Below are 27048 nucleotides of genomic sequence, written 5' to 3'. Positions count from 1 at the left end.
TACAACTTGACAGAGTATAATTTAGTGATTAAGAGCATGAATTCTGAAGTCAAACTGCCTAGGTTCAAATCCCAGCTCTAGATTTGCAGCACTTTTTGACAACTTTTCTACTTCTCCATACATCAGAGCGGGAATAACACTAGTACATTTCTCATTATAGTGTTATCATAATTAAATGGGTTAATGTATGCAAAGTGCTTAGAATAGTGCCTGGCATATAGTAGGTCCTAAACAAATGTGATGATCATCATCACCATCATCATTAGAATTACAGCTATGGTGAGCACAATTCTGAGAATCATCTCAAAAGAGGCAATTTCATAGAGCCAAGATGGAACATTTCTTTGGTGTAATGATTAACTTGTGGTTAGTTAACTTATTTGGTGACAATATTCTGCCAATTTGTCTAAAGTCAAAGGTTTGATTATCTTGTAAGTCTGCTGGCTGCATTCCATGACCACGTGAAGACACTAATACTGACCAGCTATATTCAACAAATTCTCCTGGTTTTAATAAAGGTTACAGGTAAGAAAATGTAAAGTGGTTAATCTAAATTCATGAATAATTTTAGAAAAAATTAATGTACAAATATATTCCTATTGATCATAGTTTTGTCACATGGTCTTAATATAAGTTGTTAATTTTGTAGGAAAAAATAGACTCAGAGACAAAAAGTAACTTAAACAAGATCACATGATTCCTTGGTGTCAGGGCTAGAACTCTCAGCCCCTATTTCTTTTTGTTTTATTTCTCCATTATTCTATATTCATTAAATATAGAATGCTCTTATTATCTTTGAGAACTTCCTATTTAAAAAATTCTATTTCTGTCATTATAGTTTATTATGCCATTATGGAAAACAGTTTCAATGACAGAATGTGGGATTTTAAGATCATCATAAGACTTTCTTATGAGAAAAATGAAAAGCCATTTTGAGGTATTGAGCACAGAAAGAGAGATATTACCTGACTTAATTTTTTTATTATTTAAATGATGTTTTTCCTTTTTTTTAACTTGTTTTATTTTGTTTTTTTTTAATTTACATCCAAATTAGTTAGCATCTAGTGCAACAACGATTTCAGGAGTAGATTCTTTAATGCCCCTTACCCATTTAGCCCATCCACCCTCCCACAATCCCTCCTGTAACCCTCAGTTTGTTCTCCATATTTATGAGTCTCTTCTGTTTTGTCCCCCTCCCTGTTTTTATATTATTTTTGTTTCCCTTCCCTTATATTCATCTGTTTTGTCTCTTAAAGTCCTGATATGAGTGAAGTCATATGCTTTTTGTCTTTCTCTGACTGCCTGATTTCACTTAGCATAATACCCTTCAGTTCCATCCATGTAGTTGCAAATGGCAAGATTTCATTCTTTTTGATTGCCAAGTAATACTCCATTATATATATATATATATATATATATATATATATATATATATATACATATACATATATGCCACATCTTCTTTATCCATTCATATCCATTCATCCATCGATGGACATTTGGGCTCTTTCCATACCTTGGCTATTGTTGATAGTGCTGCTGTACACATGGGGGTGCATGTGTCCCTTTGAAACAGCACACCTGTATCCCATGGATAAAATGCCTAGTATTGCAATTGCTGGGTCATAGGGTAGTTCTATTTTTAGTTTGTTGAGGAACCTCCATACTGTTTTCCAGAGTGGCTGCACCAGCTTGCATTTCCACTGACTTAAGTTTTTAAAAGATCACTTTGCCTTAAGAACAGATGATGGGGAAGGGCAGGGATCAATTAGGAGGTTATCACCATAATCCAGATGAGGGATGATGGTGCCTTGGACTGGGATGGTAGCAATGAGAATGCCAATAATTTGTCAAAGTCTGGATATGCTTGGATGGTAGCACTACAACATTTCCTTTTATGTTGGATGTGAAGCATGAGAGAAAAGAGGGGTCATGAAGGCAAGAGAATATAAATATTCATTCAGGAAGTTCTAATGCTTTTAACTAAATACCTTTTGCTGCAGTCTAAGCCATGACTTACTCATCCTCACCTTTATGAAAAGAGGTCCATCACCATCTGCACAATGTCCTCTTGTAAACCTGGAGGCAGCCAGAATCATACTATGTGCTGTGAAAAATACTAAACAATGGCTCCTGACCTCAAAGGAGTTTATCATTTAGTAAATGAACTCCTCTCCAAATAGAAGGGAGATATATTTAACAGCACTGCAAATGTAGCCAGAAGTTGCAGCTTGATGTTAAACTGTAACCTTTCCGGGCATGCCTGCACAAATGAGAGAACCAAGCCCACCAAATGTCCATCTGGGATAGAATATATTCCTCAGGAAGTGGAAGAATCAAACATCTGAAGGGAAAGCTAATTCTAGGTGTGGTGTGGTGTTCCTGCTTGCCTTGGCTCCCTGTTCAGCTCCCTATGGACTCATGTATGAATTCCTATCTCTTCCAGGGAAGGGAGAGAACTGTGAACAAAGAATAGAAAGGGCTATTTTCCCCCAAATCCTCTAAGATATGAGAGTAACAGCCAATACTACTCTGATAGATGTCCATAGAATATAGCCCAGAAAGGCAGAGAAGCACCAAGTGTGGCAGGCTTTGGCATCTCAAGGACTCCATGCATCCTTGGCAATAACCACTGGTGCAGGGAACAGCATCCTCAGAAGCTCAGGTGTTCATTGTCGTCATGATTCCCTACGATGTGTCATTAGCACCCAGCAGAGATAGGGCAGATAGACAGAGGAATAAAAGAGGTAGATATCACATGTAACTGACCTTTTCACAAGCAAGCATCTGAGAGACTCAGAAATACTTGTCTGAACTCAGTTATTATTAGCAGGTAAGCAAGAGTCAGAGAGGTAAGTTTATATTGTCATCTTTGTTCAGCTTTAAAATAATGATGAAAGGGGCGCCTGGGTGGCTCAGTCAGTTACGTGTCCAACTTTGGCTCAGGTCATGATCTCCCAGTTCGTGGATTCGAGCCCCACGTGGGGCTCTGTGCTGACAGTTCAGAGCCTGGAGCCTGCTTCGGATTCTGTCTCGCTCTCTCTGTGCCTCCCCCACTTGTGCTCTCCCTCTATCTCAAAGTTAATAAACATTAAAACAAATTATGATGGGATGAGTTCTTTACACTCCCAGTACTCACTGCAACATTTTATATAATTATATTTCACAATTAGGCAGTCTGTATACCCCAAGGCTCACATATTTGCCACATCTGTGTAAAGTACCCAGAAATCAGGTAGATAGCCTCTTCATGGATGTTAAAGAGAATGAATTCTGGAAAAACAGACAACTGTTCTTTTGAAAAGGGTAAACATGAGAATATTTTTAAGACAAGTGTCCTTCATGAAAGCAGTCATTTTACAAAATCAATAAAAAGAACAAATCTGTATGTCCTGGTACATATATTACCAACCTTATTTTGTATAACACTTCCTCCCTTTCACTCATAAAGGAAATAATATTCCATTTTTAAACACTCTTTTTTTTAAGACTTGCTAAGTGGCTTCACACAACTGCACCATGTTGAAGAAGCCAAAATGACATTTTGTGGCACTGTGCCAATTTTACTCAAATTTAATAATTTTTTCTTAATCTTGAATTGTATTTGACCTTAATTCCATTTCTCCTCATGAGAGAGTATTTGTTTGTTTGTTTGTTTATTTAGTTGTATTTATATCCTACCTTCTTTTCAAAAGTCTCCGGTACCTCTAGTTCCAGATGATGATGAGATTAGTGTTACTACTATTATGGCTATTAACACATCAAGGACAGAGGGAAAGGTCTGGTGGGGATGTATGTCCAAACCATTACTACTCGGCATCCTAGAGAAGAGGGTCAGTGGTTGAGGTACTTCAGTAGGTGAGATATAGACTATATTCTAGCCAGTAGAGGAGATGAGAGGAGAAAAGGGAATCTGGAAGATGAGTGTGACAGAGTCAGGGATCAGTGGAGGCTTTCCCTTATGTAAATTCAGTAGGTTCCTTGGAAAAATTAAGCAGTTGCTTTGTGCAATATTTTTAGTAGGCAAATTAAACAAGACACCTGTTAGGTCAAAACCTATGAAAAATACAATGACACTGAAAATCTATTCCCACAAAAGTGCATATCATATGATCCAGAAAGAAGAGCAGAGGTTTTGGAAGCCACCACCTACTGTTTCAGGAGTCACATGCTGAAAGCATCACTCAGGCATCCCACGCGTGCAAAAGAGCACATTGTCAGGTTCCACAGTTCAGCTGCATTTAGCCAGCCCTTCAAATTTCCTATCTTAATATATATTTCTATTTTCACTTCTACCCCTCCTCCACCAATACCCCATTAAGGCTTCTATGCTTTTTGAAGACATAAGCATGTGTGTGGTTTAGGGAGCTGGGGGTTGGGAAGGGCCAGAAGCAACTAAAAAGAATAATTCTCCAGAATAAAACATTCTGGCAACAACTTCCCATCTTTTTCTGAAGTAGTCTCATCATCTTGTCATTGACTGCCCTGCTCTTGTCTAGCAGGAAAATGACAATAGCCCTATTCTCCATGAGCTCTAGAGCAAAGGTTCAGCCCAGAAGACCCTCTCTGGAGTCAGGATGTCCAGATTTATGAGAGCAAGTATATGTGAGCCAAAGTGTACGTGGGGGGGGGGGGTGTAAGAAAGAGAGACAGAGATTGAGATTTACCTTCCAATGAGAGAGAACTCTCCCACAACACCCAGGCGCCGCATGGCACTCAGGAGGCCTCGGACAGTCATGCCTTCGCAGAAGCAGACAACCACTCTGGCCTTGGGAAGCCTCTCCCGAAGCTTGCGCAGGAGTCGGTCAAAGCTCTTTTCCCCAGCATTGCTGTAGATTTTGTCTGAGTGGGCGATGCAGAGGCCTTCCTGGGCAGCCAGCTCTTTGAAAGCATCCATTCCGCTCTCCCCATAATTCCCTGTCCAGAAACAACCAGCAGATGTTCAAGACAACCTGGCAGCACAGCAGTTACAAGCTTGAATAAAGGCTCATTAGTTGCAAGGAATGGAGAGGACAGACTTGCCAAATAATTTGAAAATATAACTGGAACTGAAGGAAGATCTGGATGGATTCAAGAGAGTAATCAACTGTAATCAAACTATCAACTATGGAAATAATGAGAAACTATCTAACCAGGCATCCACGGTGAAACAAGTTTTGAGAAATAAAGGACTACTGCCCTATTTTACAACAGCAATCAGTAGTGGTTGTCACAGATTTTAGCAATGTGGGAAAGATCACCATATTGGGTAAGAGGTCAACCAGCACAACGAGAAGCCCTGTTTATTTGAGGGCTCACTTCTCTGGCTTCCAGTTAAGAGGCAGACACTCATGGTGACAGCAAACCCTGAAGAGTAAGAAAAACGAATGGAACACTTGGCCAGGTCAGAATAAGTAGACAAGACCTAGCTGCATGGTTTAGTCAAAATCCACCATCCTCTGATGAAGTGATAGGATGATGGGAGATTTGGCCTTATTTAACTATCATTCTAAGATAACATGTACTTTAAGAACTCATAGAAATCTACGAAATAAAACAAATACCACCTTGCACCAGTTTCCCATTTCTCTATTTCACTGCTGATTCTAGCCCCCACCTTTGTGTCCTCTGTACCTCTACCCACTTTCCCCAAGTTTGGGCATTTCGACACCGGTGTAGATGATCCAAAACCACATCCTCCAAGTTTCTCAACCCCCTCTGTCCAATGATATTTTCTATAACCCTCTTACCTCCATGGTCACACTTTGACCTTGTTGTCACGAATGTTTCCAATATCTCTGAATATAGATGTCAAACATCCCAGTCTCTGTTTATACCCTCTTATCTTTCAAGCCCATATATTCTGCTACCCCTACTCCAACATTTCTTCAACTTTATGAAAACCTCAAATCCACTGACTTCCCAATCTTTCTTTCCATGCTTCCTCTCATTTGCCTCTTAGCCCAGCTCATATCTTAAAGGAGTGATTATAAGGATAGGCTGTTTCCTCATAATCCTTATAATCCTCATAATCACTCCCTTACAAATTCCTTAACTCCTTTGTGTCCTCCTGACAAACCTCAATGCTAGTTAAAACAAACCATTCACCTATTCCATGTCTCCACTTGAGGACCTAAGAATGCCTGGAAAAAATTCAAAATCTTGATGACTGGTCTTATTAAAAATTCATAAGCATTCATACCAAAAGGGGCATTCAATATTGCAATAAAATTATACTACATCTCTTCCATAAATAAAATCTCCTAGTCCCTAACATGATAATTTCATCCTTACTCTTCCCTCCTTAAATCTCCAAACTATTGGCCCCACCTCTGACCCTCATCTCAGCTGGGATCTTCATTTCATATTTCAATAAGAACACAGAAACAATCCGACAAAAACTAACTCAGCCACACATCACAACATCTACAAAGTTTTCTTTGTTGGCACTCATTTCTCTGGCATTTCTCCTGCTGCAAATTTGAAGTGTTTCCATCTTAGGACAGAGCCAACTCTTACTCAGAAATACTAGGTCTCATTGCTTTTTGTCTATTCAAGAACTTTATCCTGAAATTGTCCCCTCTCTTTGCTAAAAATCAAACTATTTCCTTCTACTGGTGTCAGTAAAAAATAAAAACTAAAAATTTTTGGACTTTTTTTCCCACTTGAGTTACTATCTCATTTGCCACTCCTACTCACAACCTAGGTCTGTGTGTTTGCCTCAGCATCTGCCATGCTCTCCTTTACCACCCTTCCCATAACCTCAGAATCTTCTCTTGTCAAGGTCACCAAAAAATTCCCTGTTGCCTATTTTATGATCTGTTCTCTCTTCGTCTTTATTTACCACCAAGGTGCATTCAACAGCTGGCCACACCCTCCATGATATCCTCTCAGTATCAGTCTCTGTAATGCATCCTTTCATGATTTACTCACCACTTACTGACTACTCCTTGATGAGCAGAGGATTTTCCTCCTCTGCTCAGCCTAGAATATTGTCATGCCAGGACCTGGTCACATTCAGTCACATTCCTTCAAACAGCATTTTAATATTATGGATGAATCCCAAATGTAGGTCTACAGACCAGACTCCCCTTTGGAGCAAAAGATAGTACACTCAATTGTACCCTTGATATATCCACTTATAGACATCTTAAAGTTAACATATTTGAAATAGAATGTTTTCCCTCTCCACCTTGTAAATCTGCTCTTTCCAGGCATCTGCTGTTAGTAACTAATGCCATTGCCCACCACACTGCTCAATAACAAAGTTTAGCAACTCTTGATTTCTAGCTTTCTCCCATGTTCCAGATCCATTCCACAGACTGTTCTAAAACATTTTTAAGCTAGTCTCCTCCATTTCAACCTCAGCCATCCTAAACCAAGTGTCTTAGGTCAGGTTCCCTAAAAGCAGAACTGAGATGAAGCTTCTTGTTCAAGTTACTTATTGAGAAGAAGAGGCGCTAGAGAATCAGGGAAGGACAGGTCAGGAATCCTAAGCAGGAATGTCATCTCAGCTACTGATAAGCTTCAGTATGATTCCACAAAAAAGTGTTACAGCAAAAACTGTAGCACAAAGTTAGCCCCACCTTTAGGCAACAGGACCCCTTTGCCACTCGGTCATTGGCTAAGGTCCATAAGAAGGGAGGGGAGTTGTAGCCTCCCAGGAAGGAGTCGGCCAAGATTTATAAAAGCTTACTTTCATAGTAGCTGGGAGATTGGTGTACAAGGCAGCTACATGTAATCTGGACAGGCCATTAACAGCATCCTTTATTCCAAGTAACTGTCAGTTCTTGCCTTCACAACTATCCTATCCTCTGATTGGTCTCCTTGTGTCTATTCTTGTTCCCAATGATTCATTCCACCCCTAATAAACAGAGTGATCAGTTAAGGTATAAATCAGATTATATCACTTCTCTTCAAAAAGCTTCAATCACTTTCCAGCATACTTAGAATGATACCAGAACTCCCTCTCCCGAACTACCAGACCTTTACATGGACTGAGCCTTCCAACTTCTCCACTCTCATCTCTGCTCACTTCCCCTCTCCCACCTTCTCTAGACCATAGCCTTCTTTCTCTCCTTGGAATACTGTAAACTCACTCATGCCTCTATATTACCTGTTTCCATCACCTGAAAAGATAATTTTCTACAGATGTTCTTATCAACCTTTCTCAATATAAATGTCATCCCTTCTGAAAAACTTTTCCTTATCAGTTATCTTAAAGAAACCTCCCAGTAAATCCTGTTCATGTCCCTTGATTTTGTCTTATAACCTATATTTGACACTCTTTCTTGTTAATTTTTCTCTTCCCTCTAGAATATAAGCTCCATGAGAACGCCTCTTTGTGCCTCATCCAATGATGTATCCCTAATACTGAGAACAGTTCTAGACACTAAATAAATGGTAAAAGTGCATTTGTTCTAACAGCACAATACAAAAAGGAACAAAGGTTGTAAATAAGCAACTTGAAAAAAATAAGCAAAAGTGGGTGATAAGCATATGAAAAAAATTACTGGCTCTCATTAATTATCAAGACAGTGCCACTAAAACAAGATATTTTTTCACCTGTCAAATTGCCAGAATTACAAAAATTAATAATATTTAATGTTGGCAAGACACAAATACATTTACTTTTGGTGAAAGCAGTTCAAACTTTTGGCAGACAATTTGGTAGTAGTTTTCAAATACTTTTGAGGTAAATATCAATATTCAATATATACATTATACAATAAATACATTAATGGTTAAATACATCTATAGTTAAGTCAAAATAATTTAAAAGAATAATATTATCCCCCCCCCCCCGCAAAAAAGGATTTAGGATTTAAAGTTCAACATCTATAAAAGTTTCATGGGCACTGTAATAAAACCTAATGAGTTTCCTATATTGTTGAAAAGGAAGCTTTCTCATTTCCTTTTTCATAAGATTAAATTATCAGCTAATGTATTTTCCTTTTAATTTAACCATCTTTAGTGGCGTAGTCCAGTCCATTGAAGCCCAAATGGAAGGACTGATGCATCACAAAATCCTCAGCTCCATGGACTGTGGAAACACATCATGGCTCATACAAGAGGCATTGACTGATTGTAAGCATGAAAACTAACTGGCAAGTGGACGCTCATTTGTCTACAGATGAGGGTTTGAGAAAGGATATCAGATGCCACTTTCCCATAGTAAATACACATTCAAGAATCTACAAGGTACACAAATACCACTAGCCAAGTCTCTTAGGAAAAGCACTAACATCAGTTTGTCAGAAGTTGTTGTTACAAGGGCAATAACTTCATTGCTAAAGTGCCATGCTTGGATTTCAATTAAAACTATTTTATTCCCTTCTTAAAATACATGCGGATTAACTTAACAAGAATTTTTTAGGTATTCAAATAACAAAATCTTTGTTTTCTAAATCTAGTAAAGACCTTAGATATACTCTAAACCCTTCAGGTTACAGACAAGGAGATTGAACCACAGACGGTCAATGGCTCACCAATGAGCATGAAGCTTATTGTGTTAGAACTAGAGCACTTCTGAATGACTTGACTCCTAGGTTACTGCTCATTTTTCTTAATAGCAAAAGTCATTTAAATGTGCATGTTTTCATAATCAAAAAAAAATGTCTGCATAGGTCAATTGGTTTCATAAAATATTTGTCCCATTTTCTGTATTCATATTTTCTTGCTCACAGACCAATTATTCATTATAGAAATTGATAGCTGAATATCATGCATTGGGCCATGTTTAAACTGCCTATTTTTCTCATTGTACCTAGAAGTCTCCAAAGTAGCACATAAATGTCCATGAGAAGAGTTCTAATATAGGAAAAACAACAATAATAACTTGTACTTTTATAAATCTTTATACTTTAAAATTTGAATTCATAAACATTATCTTCCTTGACTCTTAGAACAACAGCCCTATTGTACTCATTATATTGATAATAGTACTAGATGCAAAGACCATAAAAAATGGGACAAAAATTCCTACAGGAAGTTTAAAATCATGTTACTTTCACTTAGCAACAGAACTAATGACATCACATGGACAAGCGTAAGTATCTAATAGAGGTGCTATGGAATAGGAATCAGGAAATCCCACCTAAAGAATGTGCCACTTGTTGGAAAGGATATGGAGAAAAGGGAACCTTTGTATTCTATTGCTGGGAATACAAATTGGTATAGCCATTAGGAAAACAGTATGAGGTTCTTTAACACATTCTGAATAGAACTACCATATGATCCAGCAAGACCATTACTAAGTATATATTTAAAGGAAGTAAAATCAGTATTTCAAGGAGATATCTGCACTTCTATATTCATGACAGCAATATTCACAACAGCCAAGGTATGAAAACAACCTAAGTTTCCATTAGTGGATGAAAGGAAAACGAAAATGTGGTCGATATATATGATGGAATATTAGCCATAAATAAAAGGAAATCCTGCCATTTGCAACAACATGGCTGAACCTGGAGGACGTTATCCTAAGTGAAATAAGCCAGACATAGAAAGACAAACACTACAGGATCTTACTTATGTGTAGAATCTAAAAGAGCCAAACCCATAGAGCCAGAGAGTAGAATAGTCGTTACCAGGGGTGGAAGAGTGGAAAAAATGAGAAGATATTGGTCAAAGGGTACAAACATTCAGTTTTGAAATGAGTGAGCCCATATGTAGTTAATGATATTTATTATATACTTGAAATTTGCTAAAAGAACAGATCTTAAATGATCTTACCATACACACACACACACACACACACACACACACACACACATACACAGACATGTAACTATGTGAGGTAATGGTTGGCTGTGTGAATTAACTTGATTGTGGTAATCATTTCACAATGTATATGTCTATCAAACCATTACATAGTAAACCTTAAATATCTACAGTTTTATTTGTCAATTATACCTCAAGAAAACTGAGGGCACCTTTATTCTGTGTCTTAAAATATGAATAGATTTTCAACAGATAGAAAGAAAACTGGAGGACAGGTCCTCTTTGCCTCTCTCCCAGGTTATGAGCAAACAATGCCAGACTGAAACTAAAACACCCAGCACTGAGCCCACCTCTGCCTCCTCTCCCCCTTCCATTCTGCCGCACAAGCCTCCTCTTGCCTTCCCTGGTTTTGAAGAACTTATTTAGATAGTTCTGTGCGCAACCCTAAAAGGAGCTGTGAGTGTATAAAGAACTGACTCTAAACAAAACTCTCAAAAAATAAAGGGCTATGTAATTGTAAACACTTAGACTTGGTAGAGAGCGGCAAATTTTCATTCAATTAGCAAATAGTTTATTGAACTCTCAACTCAAAAATTTTCTTGGGCTCTACACTTAAAGAGTTGCCAAGAAATATTGGACATTGACTCTTCCTTCAATTTGATGAATATTTACTACGTGTCTGGCACTGTGCTACACATCTTAGCATTTCATTAATTCATCACTCCAAAAAAAAAGTTTTACAGAGGACAACATAGAAGCTATATAATGTTAAGTAACTTGTTCAAGGTCAACAGTGGTGGATCTAGGATTTCACATCTAAGTCGGAACTTCTTGCTTATCACCATCACTTCACACTGCCTCCTACATGAACTTATACATAGTGGTGAGAGCATGACACAACCACACAAAATATAGCAGCAGTAATAAGTTATAAATGCTTCATGGGAAATGAAAAATAGCATAATACCAAATCTCGGAATAAGAAAACAGAGATGATCAGAGAATGCCTCTTTGAAAAGTAGAAATGAAACTGGGCTTTGAAGAACGTAAGCAAGAGGTTGGCATTCAGGGTGAATGGGAGCAAATGAGAAACCACAAAAAAGATTTTTAGAGGCAAAGAGTAGAGAAGTCCCACTGGAGCAGAAGGCTCATGGTTTATAGAACTACACTCTGTATAACAGATCCCTAGAAGCATCTGGCATACCACTACAAGATTGCAACATGGAAATGTGCTATATGGTACTGTGTTGTAACAGATTTTATAACAGACTTTATCACTGTTATAATGTTGCCTAAATCCTAGAGAGTGAGCGAGAAAGGGAAGAGTGGCATCTGACAAAGCCCATAAAATATAATAATAAAATATGTTGAAAACCTTAATTCCTATCTTATGTGACAAAATAAACTGCAGAGTAAATCAAGATTTTCCATAAAACGAAGCTTCTAAATAGAACCTAAGGGGAAGATATATGAGAGAGAACATGGGGTTTACAAAGAAATTCCCATTGTTTGAAAAGTAATTTAAAATTTTAAATATAACAGAACTAGACATTATTGCCTATACAGAGCAAAGTTTTAAAAGGTACTGAAAATGGGGGTAAAAATAGAACTATCTCAGGAGAGAAAAAATAATCATTATAACTCTGAATTTTCTAAGCTACATATGATTTTAAAGTTGCATATGATTATCCAACCAGATCAACAGACATTCATTCATAAAAGATTGATTTCTAGTGATTTGGTAGCTAAATTTCATTGAGCAAGCAAGCTATAAAACAAAATTGTGTTGGATTTCATAATGTCTTGTATGAACCACCACCATGGCAAAAGGTAGGCAAAGAAGACTAGTCCTTACGTTGGTCATTTTTTTCTTCTACTCTTAAAATTAACTGGGGACATATTCAAGATACAATCTCAGCTCCATTTGGTGGCTATACTCACATTTCGGCCATCATATTGAACCAAGTTCAAGCGCTGTTATTACACCTTCATAAATTATCCTGGTCAAACAAATACATTGAACACAGCTCATCCCTATGTATTTATACATCAGTTATATGAGCAGAAACATTCATACAGGGAAAATACATAGATATTTCTTCACTTCCCTTAATGAAAAAAAATGCTTTTGTTTTGAAAGATCCATCAGTATCATGCTTTAGACTTCCTTAATCCCTGCTCTATTTCGTGCTTATACCTTACAAACCTCTTTTGGTATTCCATAGTCCTAGCAGGCTCCCAGATGATGAAACCCCATGATTTGTGAACTAGTCCCTGTCTGACAGCTTGAATTGTTTTCACAGCACCTTCTGGGAACCTATTGCAATATTCAATAACTATCACTATCAGGAAATTCTTCTTTTTGATGTAAATTCCTTACGGTGAAATCTAAGTTCATTCCCTCTTCGTTTTTAGTGAAGAAAGATACCAGCTGGTATGAATTTGTTTTTTTGTTTTGTTTTGTTTTGTTTTGTTTTGTTTTGTTTTTTTGTGTTTTTTTGAAATCTTTCTGGAAGCCAAATTCAGTTTTCTCTTCTCCCAGAAAAACAGTCCCTGTTACTTCCACCTTTCCTGACAACCTTTTAATTTGTCTGGTTCTCCCACTTCAAACCTAAAAAATGTTATGTCTCCCTTGCCTCCATCCCGATACCTGCAGGCAGCATTATGGGTCTGGCCAATCAGAGTCAGAGGAAGGTGAGTCATCAGCTACATTAGGGGCAGTAGGGGAATTTATATGCAAGGTCAGTGAAGGAACTGCCTCACACAAAGCATTCAAAGGAAAAAGGGATCACTTTTATGAGCAATTTCCCAGCCTGACCCCCAACAACCACAGTTTGGGCAGGTATAGTTATAGCACCCACGTGGAAGAAGGAAATTTACCAAAAAGTGACTGTCATCTTTATGCAATAGGATGGAACCAAGTAATCTTGCCCTTTTGCCACATCAAGTTTCCAGGTATGTATTACAGGCGAGTGCATAAGAGGATGAATCTTGGGGGCAGATCAACTTGGTTTGAATCCTGGATCTGGATAAAGACATAGAGAGCCTTTAAAGTGCTTTCTTTAAGCTTTGGTTTCCTCTTGTGTAAAATGGAGATCACAATAGGCATCACAAAGACTTGTCATGATTATTAAATCATATGTGTTAATAAATACAAAGTTCCCAGACATACAAAAAGTTCAGGGAGTGGTGTCTATTTTTACTTTCTATCCATGCCTCTCCCAAGTTGTAGAATCTAAAATCGGACATGAGCTTTAGCAGTGACCCAAGAGCTTTAGATTCCTTTATTTCCATGTTCCTATTTATAAAGCCCAATCTTGTGATTTTTTTTTAACTACAGTGCTTTGCTCTCCATTCATAGTCACCTTGTTTCCAGGTTGTCCCTAATTTATTTTTTCTACCAGCCTTGAGCAAAGCAATTCCTCCCCTATTTTATTTTTGCACTTTGGGTACTTACATGCAATGCATTCAGAAGTCTATGTTTGTCTACATTGAATCTCTGTCACTGAGTCTTTTAAGTCATACCTGTCTTGTTGTATCTATTTTAGAGCTTTATACAATCACCCAGTTTGTTGTTTCTCTCACTCAAATCCTTTATAATATGGAGAAAGAAGTTAAGAGAAGAAAAAAAACTGTATAAAAATACAAAAGGAGATCATTATTCCTGCAGAAAAGCCACATTTTTCCATTTCAGTTTTCACGTGAAGGAAAGAGGTTCACAGAGGCAGCTCCTGTCACACCTGTCCACTCTTTCTGCCTATCCAGTTTTATATATAAAAACAAACCCGGGAAGATTATATACAGCAACAACAAGTTCAGAATAAGTACCCCAATACACACACACACACACACACACACACACACACACATACACACACACTAAAATTATGTATATATTTTAATGATAACACGGTGCTGGCAAGAGTTCAAGGAAATAAGCACTCTCATATACTACCAATGGTAGCATAAACTGTTCCCATCTTTTTGGTAAAAAATTTATAATATAGATGTTTTAAATCATATTTGTACTTCTTGACTCAAAAATTTAGTTTTCAGTAATTAATTTCATTGCCACCAAGTTCTAGTTATAAGGATGTCCATCACAGCACGTAATTGGAAAACATAACAGAAACAAACAAAAAAAACCCTTGTGCTCTACCGTAGAAGATTGGTTGAATAATTATTGTGTATTTACATTAAAAACACATGCAACCATTTCAAAGATGATGTAAAATTTTTTGATGTCATCAAAAATACTTATATTGTTAAGTACAAAAAAATTAAAAATAGTACACAAAGTGCAAAATTTTACATTTTAAAAGTACAATTTTTACTGTGTATTTATATTTATATAGAGAGAAAGTAAAGAATATGCATGAAATTTTTTTATTTTATTTTTTAGTAGCATCTGGTGCAATGATGATTTCAGGAGTAGATGCCTTAGTGCCCCTTATGCATTTAGCCCATCCTCCCCTCCCACAACCCCTCCAGCAACCCTCAGTTTGTTCTCCATATTTATGAGTCTCTGTTTTGTCCCCATCCCTGTTTTTACATTATTTTTGTTTCCCTTCCCTTATGTTCATCTGTTTTGTCTCTTAAAGTCCTCATATGATTGAAGTCATATGATTTTTGTCTTTCTCTGACCAATTTCACTTAGCATAATACCCTCCAGTTCCATCCACATAGTTTTGCATGAAAATGTTAACAGTGGTTTTCTGTAGATGGTAGAATCATATGTAATTATGTTTTTATATTTTTATTATCTTTGTCTTCTAACTTATCTACAATAATCATGAATTATTTTGTTAGTAAAAATGATTGGAATAAAATACATATGGTATGGTTTTCATCTGAATATCATGCTAACCATAGCTATTATGGGGTATATGAGAAATTTTTTCAGAAGGGAAATGAGCCTCTCATAATGACAGCATAACAATATTTCTTCCTAAAAAAAAACAAATAAGAAATACTAAGGCTATAATGAATGTCCATAGCAAAGTTGACCATAGACCTTGTGCTATTTCCTGAGATATCTAATCTACATATTTGGATTGAGAGAGCATGTGTAATACATATGGCTCTTATGTTTGGGATCCTGAAATGTTAAATGAGCTGCCCTAATTTATTAAGAAGTTTCTCTCTCCCCCCTCCCTCTCTCTCTTTAATATCTAATGAGATTTAGTCTAATCTAATGAGATTAGATGTAAATTTCCTCATCTACTGAGCTTCTGCCCTAAAAAAAGGTATAAAAGGCTCTGAACACCCTGTCTGCTGTAAACTTCCTACAAGCACTAGGCTACAGGCCTGGCCATCTCTTCTCCATGACAAGGAAGCACTTCAGGTTGAGACCAGGGTGGCTGGCCCGTTAAAGTCTCTCCCCTTTGAACAAAGGACTAGAAGCAGTGTGAATAATGCCTTAATATTATTTGGGCATTACTTCTAATAGGGAATAAAGATAAATAAAACCTGTTTAACCAGTTTCCGTGTCTTGGTGTCTTGAACATTCTGTCTGAAGTTAAAAGATATTGAAATACAGCTTGGCCCGGGAAGGGTAAACTACACTAATATTACCAGATCCTAAAGCAGTGGTATAGGGTGAAAATTGATAGAGATCTTATTATGTCTTAATCATCTTCTTTTAACTTCACTACACCCTTATTACCTCATTTGGCCATAGTTATCTCCATTCACAAAGGAATCTGAGACCTAACAACATAAAGCAACTTACCCAAAAATTGTCACAGCTGCAATTTGAATTCAGATATGTCCTGACTCTGAAGTCTATGGCTTTTAATTACCTACCCCCTGGCATAGTTGTTGTTTCAAACTCTAGTCGTTTCCTCCATATTATCCATTCGCGTATCCTTCCTCACTAAAAAACACCTGATTATGTCTGGGGTGACTGTGCATAGCCAAAAATATCTACTTTCCCATAGTCCCTTGTGGATAGAGATGCAGATGTGACCCAGTTCCAGACAAGGAGATTTAAGGCTAGGTGAGGCTTCTGGGAAATTTTTGAAAAGGTCAGATGGCAGGCATGCTTCTGGGGCCTTTTTTTTCCCCTTCTCTCTATACCAGTAGATGAACCTGAGCCTGGAGGTGCAGCAGCCATGCAGTAACAGTGAGGGGTGAACTATGAGGAGGAAGCATATACATGAAGCCTGGGGCAGCAGAAGACAGAGCAGCCCGGTACCTGGTAGCATTCCTGTGCTTCATTCTGCTCCTGGACTCCCTTTCTCTGGATGCTTTCTTGCATAAGAATGAGAGATGAATCCCTACCTGCTAAGCCACCTTTAAGATGGTTTTCTACTATTTGCAGATGAACACATCCTTCTTGGTCCTCTATATGACATTACTGTAAAAATTCCAGGACAAGAGCCAGAAGTCTTGACTGTCTCTAGCTCTGACCTTGAACTGCTTATCATTCTGTCTTCTTTGCTCATGCTTAAAAGACAGGTTCATACCAGGCGATCTTTAAGTTTCCTTATAGCAAGAGCATTTGGTGATTCTAGAACAATATGAATCAGCACTCTTTCATAATCTAGACCTTCATGTCAAAACATATTTCCTATTCTCAGTACTCAGAGTAAGCATCTGCTTAGCAGAATTTTTTTCAACAGCTTCTTCTTCCCCAATCTGATCTTTTACAAGTGCATTACTTTAGGGGAGGAGAAAGTATTTGTTGTGTAATCATTTAACATGTAACTTGCCCGCAGGTTTATTTTTGCCAACTTTTAGGTGTAGAGTCACTGAAAATCAGAGAACAAGACACTGCCTTGCAGAAACAGGCAAATATGAGAAAGCAAAGCTGCTTACACAACAAGCTCATTAGGTGAACCAGAAGGGGTAGAAAGACATACTGGTCAGTGTCACTGGACTGTTATTCATCAGAATCCAGGTGTTCCTTTACCCCTCCTTTACCCCAAGGAGCTGCTTTTAGCCACCTTTTGTTCAGCAGAATTAACCCAATCCTATTACTAAGCTCTTGGTTTCCTCCTATTAACCTAATTTTTTTACATCTTTTACATGATCAGTATAAAATTCCATTTAACTGAGTCAAATAGATTTTACCTTGAGTCAAAAGGAAGTTAGCCTATGGGGGAAGATTGTCTGTAATCCAAAGGACAAGCGAGCCTCCTGTAGTAAATGTAAGCAGACTAAAATCCCTTAAATTTGGAAAGGTTCTGTGAAACCTAACCAGGGTTTGGTTCTGCTTCTGTCTAGGACCATGTGCAAAGTCTGGGACTCCCCTTGGTTCCAGTTTCCTTTTCTGTAAAGTGAGCTTGTTGCACTGGATAATGTCTGACGTCTTCTACTATGAAGTTGTAAGGCTAGCCCTGGTATTATGCATCATGGTGAGAAAGCTTATTCCACACCACTCTGCATTACAGAGCCTTCATCTGACCTGTATTTCACTTGCATTCAAGTTATGCAGAAAAGCTTCCCAATGATGCAGCCAATACTGTTAGAGTAATATCATTTGTCTACAGGAGAGGTAGCATGGCAGAATGGTGGAAAGCAGGAACCCTGGAACCAGAGAGCCCTGAGCTCAAATTCTGATTTCCCATCTATTAGCTGTGGGACTTCAGGTAAGTCAGTTAATTTATCTGTGCTTTGGTTCATCTGTAAAATGGAAATAATAATAGTAACCACCTCTTAGAGTTGTTTTAAGAATCAAATGACTTGTTACATAAATGAATGTTAGAATAACGTTAAGTACTATATGAGAGTTTATTATTTATTTGGCTAACATTTGTTGAGCTCTATGTGCTAAGCACCAGAAGCCCTTTACATCATTCTCTCCTTTTGCCCTCAGAAACCCACAGCGTACCATTTATCATATGATAAAACTGAGGCTTGGAAAAATTGCTAATATCTGCGTACATGGGAAATAGGAGAGAAGGGAACTCAGCCCTGGCAGTCGGAGTCCAGAGCCTGCAATCTTATTTGACGTGCTGTAGGAGGACCAGATGCATGAGTACGGCCTGGAGGGATGAATCAGACAGGTCAGGGGGACTGCAAGGAAGGCTGTGTCTATGTGTGATGATGAACAAGGCAGAGTCATTGAGGTGCCAACTAAGCACACAACCAAGTAAATGTCACTGGGCATTTTATCTGCTCCTCAGGCCAGTGTATTTGGAATAAGGCCTACACACAATGCTATTAAAAGTGCTGGCAAAGGCCCATCCAGCCCAAGATGCTTCCTTCACTGGTACCTGAAATTCTGCCATTAGCAAGACATGACTTTTCTCTTTCTAGTGGAAAAAAAATGCTTCTGGAAGAGGTAACCTATTAAAACCCTGACATCCTGATCTGATTTGGCTTAGCAGATCTTTCGGAAAGCAGTGGGCAGCTGGAAGGCTCATGATGCCATGGAAATGCCAGGCTGCAAAGCAGAGCAGTACACAGAAGGCGACTTCTCAATTCTACAGCACACTGGGTCTCGGGTACTTTCCTGTGGTTATCCTTGGATCATATGCAAGCACGCTCTGATGGTGAATAATTCTTTACATCTGTTATTTAAAATCTTCACAGTACATTTTGACAAGAAGACTACCAAGAGGGAACTGGATGGGCATTTAATGAGATGACAAACAAAGATGATACAGTTAATGGTAATGCTAGAGTTAAAACATACATAAATAAAATATGAAGAGTTCGCAAAGAATCTGAGTAGAAATCATCCACTGTAATTTCCTTTATCCATATGTGGTATCTGTTTCCTTATCCCTATGTGTTAACACAATATATAATTTAATAGCTGAAAACTGAAGATGTGTCATGGTCCAGTTTCCCATTTTGGTATGAAATCATCATCCATTTTCACCATTAAAAACCAAGAAAGGAAACATTATTTGTAAGAAGCCCATATTGGGAATCAAGCATTTTAGGTAAGCTTGGGCTATCACATTGCAGTGCAGAGTGAATCCTTTGCAGGCTTGCTTTCCTCTGAGCTGCCTAACAATTTGAAGAGCTTTGAGCTGATGAACCACACAGGAACTGTTGATTAAGTTCTTCCTATGACACTTTGCCAAGATCTATGACAGCCAAATCACAACCATCCAATATCTCTGACTTATTATAGAGAAATGATAGCAGACACGTAGAAACTCAAATAAGCAACTCTCTAATCTCCATTTTCCTACCATCACGAGGGAACATAGAAAGATAAGTATCACATCCCAAGAATGGATATGATCTCTTTGTTGTTCAATTATCTTCTAGCATGTGTGTGTCAGGCAGAGGGAGGCACTTACGGGCAAAAAATGAATAGAAGAGAATCCATGCACTTACGGGCAAACAAATGAATAGAAGAGAGTCCATGCACTAGATAAACTCAGGTCTGGAAGAATCAGACATGCAAAGGAATGATTGCATCACGCGGATGGTGCTGAAGTGCGGGCCAGAGGAAAGAGTATCCACACTCTGTTGTCAAGAATAGGAAAGGCTTCCCCAAGGAAGGAAAAGCTGTACTTGGTTTTAAAGAAGCTAAGTATTTTGATTCCGAAAGACCAGAAAGTTAAAGCATTGATACTATATCTTACACATTTGTCTGTTCCTTGGACCCATTCTAATACAAGAGTAATTATAGGTCTTTGTAGTTAACTAAAAGAAAAAAAAGAATAAGAGAGGAATAAACAATGAAGTGTATGACAATTCCAAATACATACATACACAGACACATACATGCATATGACTATGTGTGAACAATACACTAAAAAGTCACCTTTAATGGAAACTAATTTAAATATATATATATATATATATATGCACATTAAAAATGAAACCATGCCTGGGGCACCTGGGTGGTTCAGTTGGTTGAGCGTCCAACTTCAGCTCAGGTCACGATCTCACAGCTTATGAGTTCGAGCCCCACATCAGGCTCTGTGCTGACAACTCGGAGCCGGAGCATGCTTCGGATTCTGTATCTCCCTCTCTCTCTCTGCCCCTAACCCACTCGCATTCTGTCTCCGTCTCTCTCAAAAATAAATAAACATTAAAAAAATTGCTTTAAAAAAATGTAACCATGTGATTTCCTTACTCTTTCTCACCTATAACCTATCGGTTCCTTAATCTATGTTGAATCTATCCACTGTCATTACCTTAGTCCAGTCTTCATTGTCTCTGTCTCCAGGACTACTGTAAGTCTTCTGTGTAAAAGACACTCTTATTTCTCTCCAATCCATTCTCAACCCAGAAATTATGGCTATCTTAAACACAATTGGATCAACTCATTTACTGGCTCAGATCTCCTTAGTGGTTTCCCCTGACACTTAGGATGGAATCCAAAAGTCACATGGCCCTGTGTGACCTCCTGCTTCCTGCCATGCCCACTTCACTTCTTACCACTTTACCAGTCATTTCTGCAGCCCCATGGGACCCCTTTTTGTTTTCAAATGTATAAATCTCTCTTTGCTCAGAACCTTGACTCATTTGCTTCCCTCCATCTTTGTTAGACTTACTTCTTTTTCATCATTCAGGTTTGAGTTTCTCAGCTCTGTCTCTTACTCATGGACATCTTCCCTAACCACCTGATATGAAGTGACCCCCATGTTAGCTCCATCACCACACCCTGTTTATTTCCTTCATAGCACTTATGGTGAGATATGGATAAATGTGTTATATATATATATATATATATATATATATATATATATATATATTAGTGTGGCTATTTGCTTAATGCCTGTATACCCCATTACTGTGTATACTTGTGAAGGTAAGGGCCACGTCTGTATCACCTTTGTCCAGTTCAGTGCATGGGCAATGTTTCAACTCAGTAACTTGTTGGACAACTCACGAGTATGGACCAATTCATGTAGCAAATATATGATTAGTCTGCCTGATAAAAACTCTTTATCCCATTGAAATATGATTATATTGGATTACAAGTCCCAAAGGAATTCAGGAGGTATGTATCACTGCCCTTTAGCATTTTATATATATAATATTTTATGTATATAATTTTAGAGCACAGGGAATCTTAGAGATGACCTTATCTCTAACCCTTATTTTATAAGTGGGCTTCAAAAAAAGTGAAGAAAATCGCCATGGTCACAAAGAAATTTAGTGGCAGCACCACATCAAAACCCAGGGATCCTAATTTTGGGGACAGCAATCTCTCTACCACATAGCCCTATAAAATAGAATTGTACATTACCATTTAGAATGCTCCACACATGCAAAAAGTGACATGTAGGGGGAGAAAACTAGTCTTGAAATTTACTTTAAGATCATAGCATTCTGTGACAGTGGGAACACATTTATTCTCAGCCACTGCTCAATGAAATAATCAATGAAATGTGTGCTGTCCTCCCAGTTCCCAAGTTTTAATTGATTAAATAGCTACTTAGAAGAGTAGGCAGTGTTTACTTTTTCTAATTCTGGAAAAAATATATAATGTCTTCATAGAGTTATTATGAAGCTAACTTTCTTCTAGGGAGAAACAATAGCCCTTGGGGGAAAGAGCTCACTAGGGCCTTCAGTTTACTCTAGGCTGACTAGAAAAGTGGCAACAATTTTGATCTGAGTTCATCAGTAGTGATAACAGTGATAATTCCACTCTAAGAAGAATTAGTTAATGAGGAAGTTGAAGAGCATGACAGCAGATACATTTTTATTCATATATTTATTTCCTTCATGTAATTAGAAGGAACTTCAGAAAGAATTTAGCCCAACAAATGCATTTCTGCACAACATTACAGTCTGAGCTTGGGTAAAATCTCTTGCTTCTTAATATTAAACCTCTCAGAAAGTAATTGCCTCCTTTCTTAGACTTTTCTAAGTGAAATTAATGATGATTTAATACGGAAAATAAGATTATCTAAAGCTTTACCTCTGAAAACACCAAATAACTTCATCATTAATAAAATATAGTAGAAGGTGAGTTCATTGAGGGAAAAAAATAGCTTATCACAATGTTTCCTTTAAATCTTAACATAGTATTGGGAGTTAACTACCATGAAAATTTAAAAAACTTTAAAAATATAAAACCAAACAAATTCATTTTCAACTATTCAACATTTACTTTCTCTTGTCTATCATACATTCTTCACTTGTTATTCTTTAAAAAAAACTTTATGATTTACTTCCGTTATTGCTTATTTACATTTAAAACATAAATGTCATAACTAATAAGTGCATTGACTAATACAATGCCTTATAAAGTTCTTTGTATTTTTCTTTGAAAAAAAAGAAGGAAGAGAGGGAGGGAGGAGGGTAGGAAGAAAGGGAGAAGAAAGGGATGGGGAAGAGAGGAAAACTAAACTCTAGAGCCTTAGGAAACAACAGTGAAAATATAATCAACCCTTTTTTTAACCTGTTCTCAAAGTCTTGAGCCATAGCAGTATAATTCAACTATATTATGGTAGAATTCTCCATGACTTCTAGTTACCTGAATTATCCTAATTATACACCCAAGCAGCATCAGGATTGAATATCGACAGCCAACATTTCTCTTCCCATAACTGCTTTGCTAAAGCCAATATACCTGGAATCTTACAGTCTGACCACCAGAAATGTCTAGATTGCAAAATGGATGCCTGTGCCCTAACTGATCTTTTTCTCTGGATAGGAAAAGAAAAAAAAGCTCCTGGCATCTGTGACTTTAGCTTTAAGCATCTGGGTTCCAGACAAACCATGATCCTGAACTGATAACCCAAGTTCCCTCAGGAGTCAGAAAACCCCAACCCACACAAAAATTCAATCGAGGCCCTTTCTGTTGCAGAAGAAGCTTCTGCAATATGGTGACCCTAATGCTGGCCACACAAGACAGTCCTGGACTAGAGTTTAAGACCTTTGACAACATGCAGTTATCATTCAAACATGACCTTCTGTCCCAAACAGGCATGGAGTGGCCAAACTTAAGTAGCAACGAAGTTTGAGGTTCAGTTCGAGGGAAACCAGGGACCACATCCTTGCCACCTTCCCAGGTTACTCTATGCAGCCTCTCTCAGCATACTATAGAAACACCCCAAGGAAAGTCCTGGCTTTGTCCTGCCAACAACCTATTCCCAGTAAGCTTCAAGTGGAACAGATGGGGAGTGGTGTTGAAAAGAGTAATTGACATTGATTTCCCTGTCACACATACACTCGTATACACACATGGGCTTTCTTGGTCTTGTTTAATGAAACAACTACACTTCAATAAATCCATATATCCTGAATCATAAGCCTCTGCTAGTTTGAAACCAGCCACTGTTTCTGGTGGCTGCTTCTCATGCAATGCAAGCTGTAGGATCACGAGGAATGTTATCTTCTGTTTTCCTTCCTATGCTACACACATATTACCATTTGGTTAAATATTAATAGATGACAAAAAGAACATTTCAACCTAAATATTTAAACTCCAAAATAAAATAAAAAGTCTTTCACCTCAAATCTGTCACTCTTTAGGGTTGTGTAAACAACTCAAATGAAAACATCAGAGAAAAAAAACACTCCATATTATTATTTATTCTGAAAGGTCATTAAGTTTCTAGAGGTCACAACTAAAAATTCCAGGAATACATAAGGGAGTTGGTCCACATAAAACCTAAGGCTTATCATAGCTTTAACCTTCTCTGATTCCATAATGGAAATACAGGGCATGGCCAAAGATGCTAGAGTAGGGAACAGAATGATCAGTGGGTACAAGAGAAAAGAGGACTCTCAGAGGTTTTACCTTCTGGAAACATCAAAAAACATCAAAAGATTCCATTCTATTATCATTTATCAAATTAATTTTGTAACCTACTCAGACACATGTACACTGTACTAAATCTTAAATATTAGTATTTCTGAAAATGTTCCCCAAATTATTTTTCTTAAAATGACTTAAATTTGCATAGCAAATTTATAATTCACAAAGTTCTTTCAGGTATATTATCTTATTTAATTCTGAAAACAATTCTGCTATTTGAGGATTGAGAATGCATGAACTCTAGAAACCTGGGTTCAAATCTTGACTCTTGATGTAAAACTCACAATGCCTCATTTTCGTCATCTATAAAATCAAGACAATAACAGCACCAACCTAAGAGTGTTCTCGTGATAAATTAAATGAGGCAATATATGTGTGTAAATCATTTAAAATTTGATGTCAATTAAGTATTCAATAAATATGTGTTATTACTATTCTTGTGGCAGATTGTATCTTCTAAAGAGACTGACACGTTTGTCTTATAGAATGACATTGGCACTTCTCTATTGAGAAATGTAGTCTGTGTTCTCTCCCCCTTGAAATGACCTTGTTTGACTTCTGAAGCCAAGCTAGAAGTGTGATTCAGCTTTGCCTGGTTATCTAGGGATACTTGCCCTTGGAAACCAGCTACCACACCATGAGGACGCCAAGTAGCCATGTGGAGACACCATGTGTAGATGTTCAGCCACAGCCAGAGGTCCTAGCAGACAGCCAGCATCAATCACCAGACCAGTGAGTGAATAAGGTCCCAGATCATTCTAGCCTCCAGCCTTTGATCCACTGCATCTGATGCCAAGTCGAGAAGAGACAAGCTGTCCCCACTGAACGCCACCCAAATGCAGATTCATGAAAAAAAGTAACTTTGTTACTTTAAGCCACTAAATTTCAGGAAACTGAATCTTGCCCAAGATTACACAGCTATTAAGAGGCAACAAGTGAACTCAAATGCAGATTTTTTGGTTCCAAATCACGTTCTCTTTCCATAATTTAAAATTTGGAAAGTCGTCTTGCTCAAGAATATCCTCAGCATATGCCAGGCTCATTGTCACATCATGGGTCGATATTATCCCATCTCTGATCACTTGAACCCAGATGGTCATGGGCAACAGCACCTGTGTTCACCAAGGGCTGCCTTTCTGGTTACTTTCTTGGCTCCTGAGATAGGGACTTCTGTTTCAGCTTCTGACCTTCTCCTTATTTGGCTACCAGTTTAGACTGCCTTTTGTGACTTCTGAACCTGAAATAATAATGCATCAATAATATGGCCACTAGGCCATCACCTGAAGGTTCAGGCACGTAAAAGCTCCTCTGTTAGTCTTAGCCTGCAGAACCTTCTGTACAGTCCCAGCTCTTCCCACCATTTCTTCCCATTGAAATAAGTACCTACAAATCTACAATCAGTAACATAGTGTTGTGAAATGTAACTATGCTTCTCAAATGAAAACTAATGTTAACTCCTGAGCCAAGGAAAATTTAACATGGAGCTAATGAAGCCTTAAGCATCAGAAGCTCCTCATTTACAGGGGCTCCTTCCAAGACTCTGGAAGTGGCCATAGCAATGTACTTACAAACATATATTTTCATTACAGTTGCCAAGTGCAATATAATTTTTTTTCTTAAAGAAGACTCTCCAAATCAGACCCAGCAACCTTGAATCTGCCTCTATTCCTGAGAGTGGCTTAGTCAAAATGGATCACCCACTGCAGCTATTAACTTCTGTTAATAGCTTCTGTTTCTACTTAAAACAATTTCATAGCAGCAAAGTTAGAGAGATTTCTTTAGAATGAGCTTCAAACTTTCTTCAATAGTAAAGGTTATTGGAGCTTTTCAAATTAAGGAATAAAATTACGATTTCAATAACAAAATACACAGGGGAATCTATCGCCTCTCCCCCAATGATTACAAATTAAAGTGATATGAAGCAACTAATGAGAGATTTAGAAGCATACTCGAGGATTTAAAAATTCTGTAACAGATCAGTTTGAAGTAATTTTTTAATTCAGAGATTAGTTTGATGCCAGGTTTCAGCACATTTTAAAAAATGATCTTAGCTCCATTTGAGCCAACAAAATTGATAAATTTGTTAAAGTTTAAACGATATACAGTGTGCTTTTTAAAAACATGTGTAAAACATGTGTTTTTTAAAAACATGTTTTTAAAACGTGTAGGGATGCCTGGGGGGCTTAGTCGGTTAACGTCCGACTTCAGCTCAGATCATGATCTCGCAGTTTGCCAGTTCAAGCTCCGCATGGGGCTCTGTGCTGACAGCTCAGAGCTTGGAGCCTGCTTTGAATTCTGTGTCTTCCTCTCTCTCTGCCCATCCCCTGCTCATGCTCTGACTGTCTCTCTCTCAAAAATAAACATTTTTTTAAAAAATTACAATATGTGTATATTTGTGCACAAACATCCATGTGCCAAAAAGATATAGGAAATCAATGTCAAAAAGTTACAGTAAATATCTATTGGCAGTGAGATGTTTTTTTCCTTTATATTTTCCCCTATTTTACAAAAATTTTATAGTGAATGTGGACTATGTTTTTAATAAAAAATATAAAATAAATTTTCATTGTCAAGAATCCTTTTATTTCAAGAGGTGGCTCAAATACAATTATATTTGCATTTAATTTAGGCTTCATTAAGACTTAATTCCGTTTCCCCAGTTT

At 37.7% G+C, this 27048-nt stretch overlaps 1 protein-coding gene across 3 annotated transcripts in view; it reads right to left on the bottom strand.

The window, feature by feature from the left end:
- GRM1 (glutamate metabotropic receptor 1) overlaps positions 1-27048 on the bottom strand; it is a 462337-nt gene that overhangs the window by 297698 nt on the left and 137591 nt on the right. For all 3 annotated transcript variants that reach the window (XM_019831358.3, XM_045058172.1, XM_003986626.5), the window contains one exon: positions 4668-4917. In XM_019831358.3, the coding sequence (XP_019686917.1) occupies positions 4668-4917 (250 nt within the window). The remainder of the gene's footprint in view (positions 1-4667; positions 4918-27048) is intronic.

The sequence above is a fragment of the Felis catus genome, chromosome B2 (assembly GCF_018350175.1).
Source record: "Felis catus isolate Fca126 chromosome B2, F.catus_Fca126_mat1.0, whole genome shotgun sequence".
NCBI classification, from domain to species: domain Eukaryota; kingdom Metazoa; phylum Chordata; class Mammalia; order Carnivora; family Felidae; genus Felis; species Felis catus.
The sequence above is the reverse complement of the archived record's forward strand: the minus strand, read 5'-3'. Positions and strand labels throughout refer to the sequence as shown.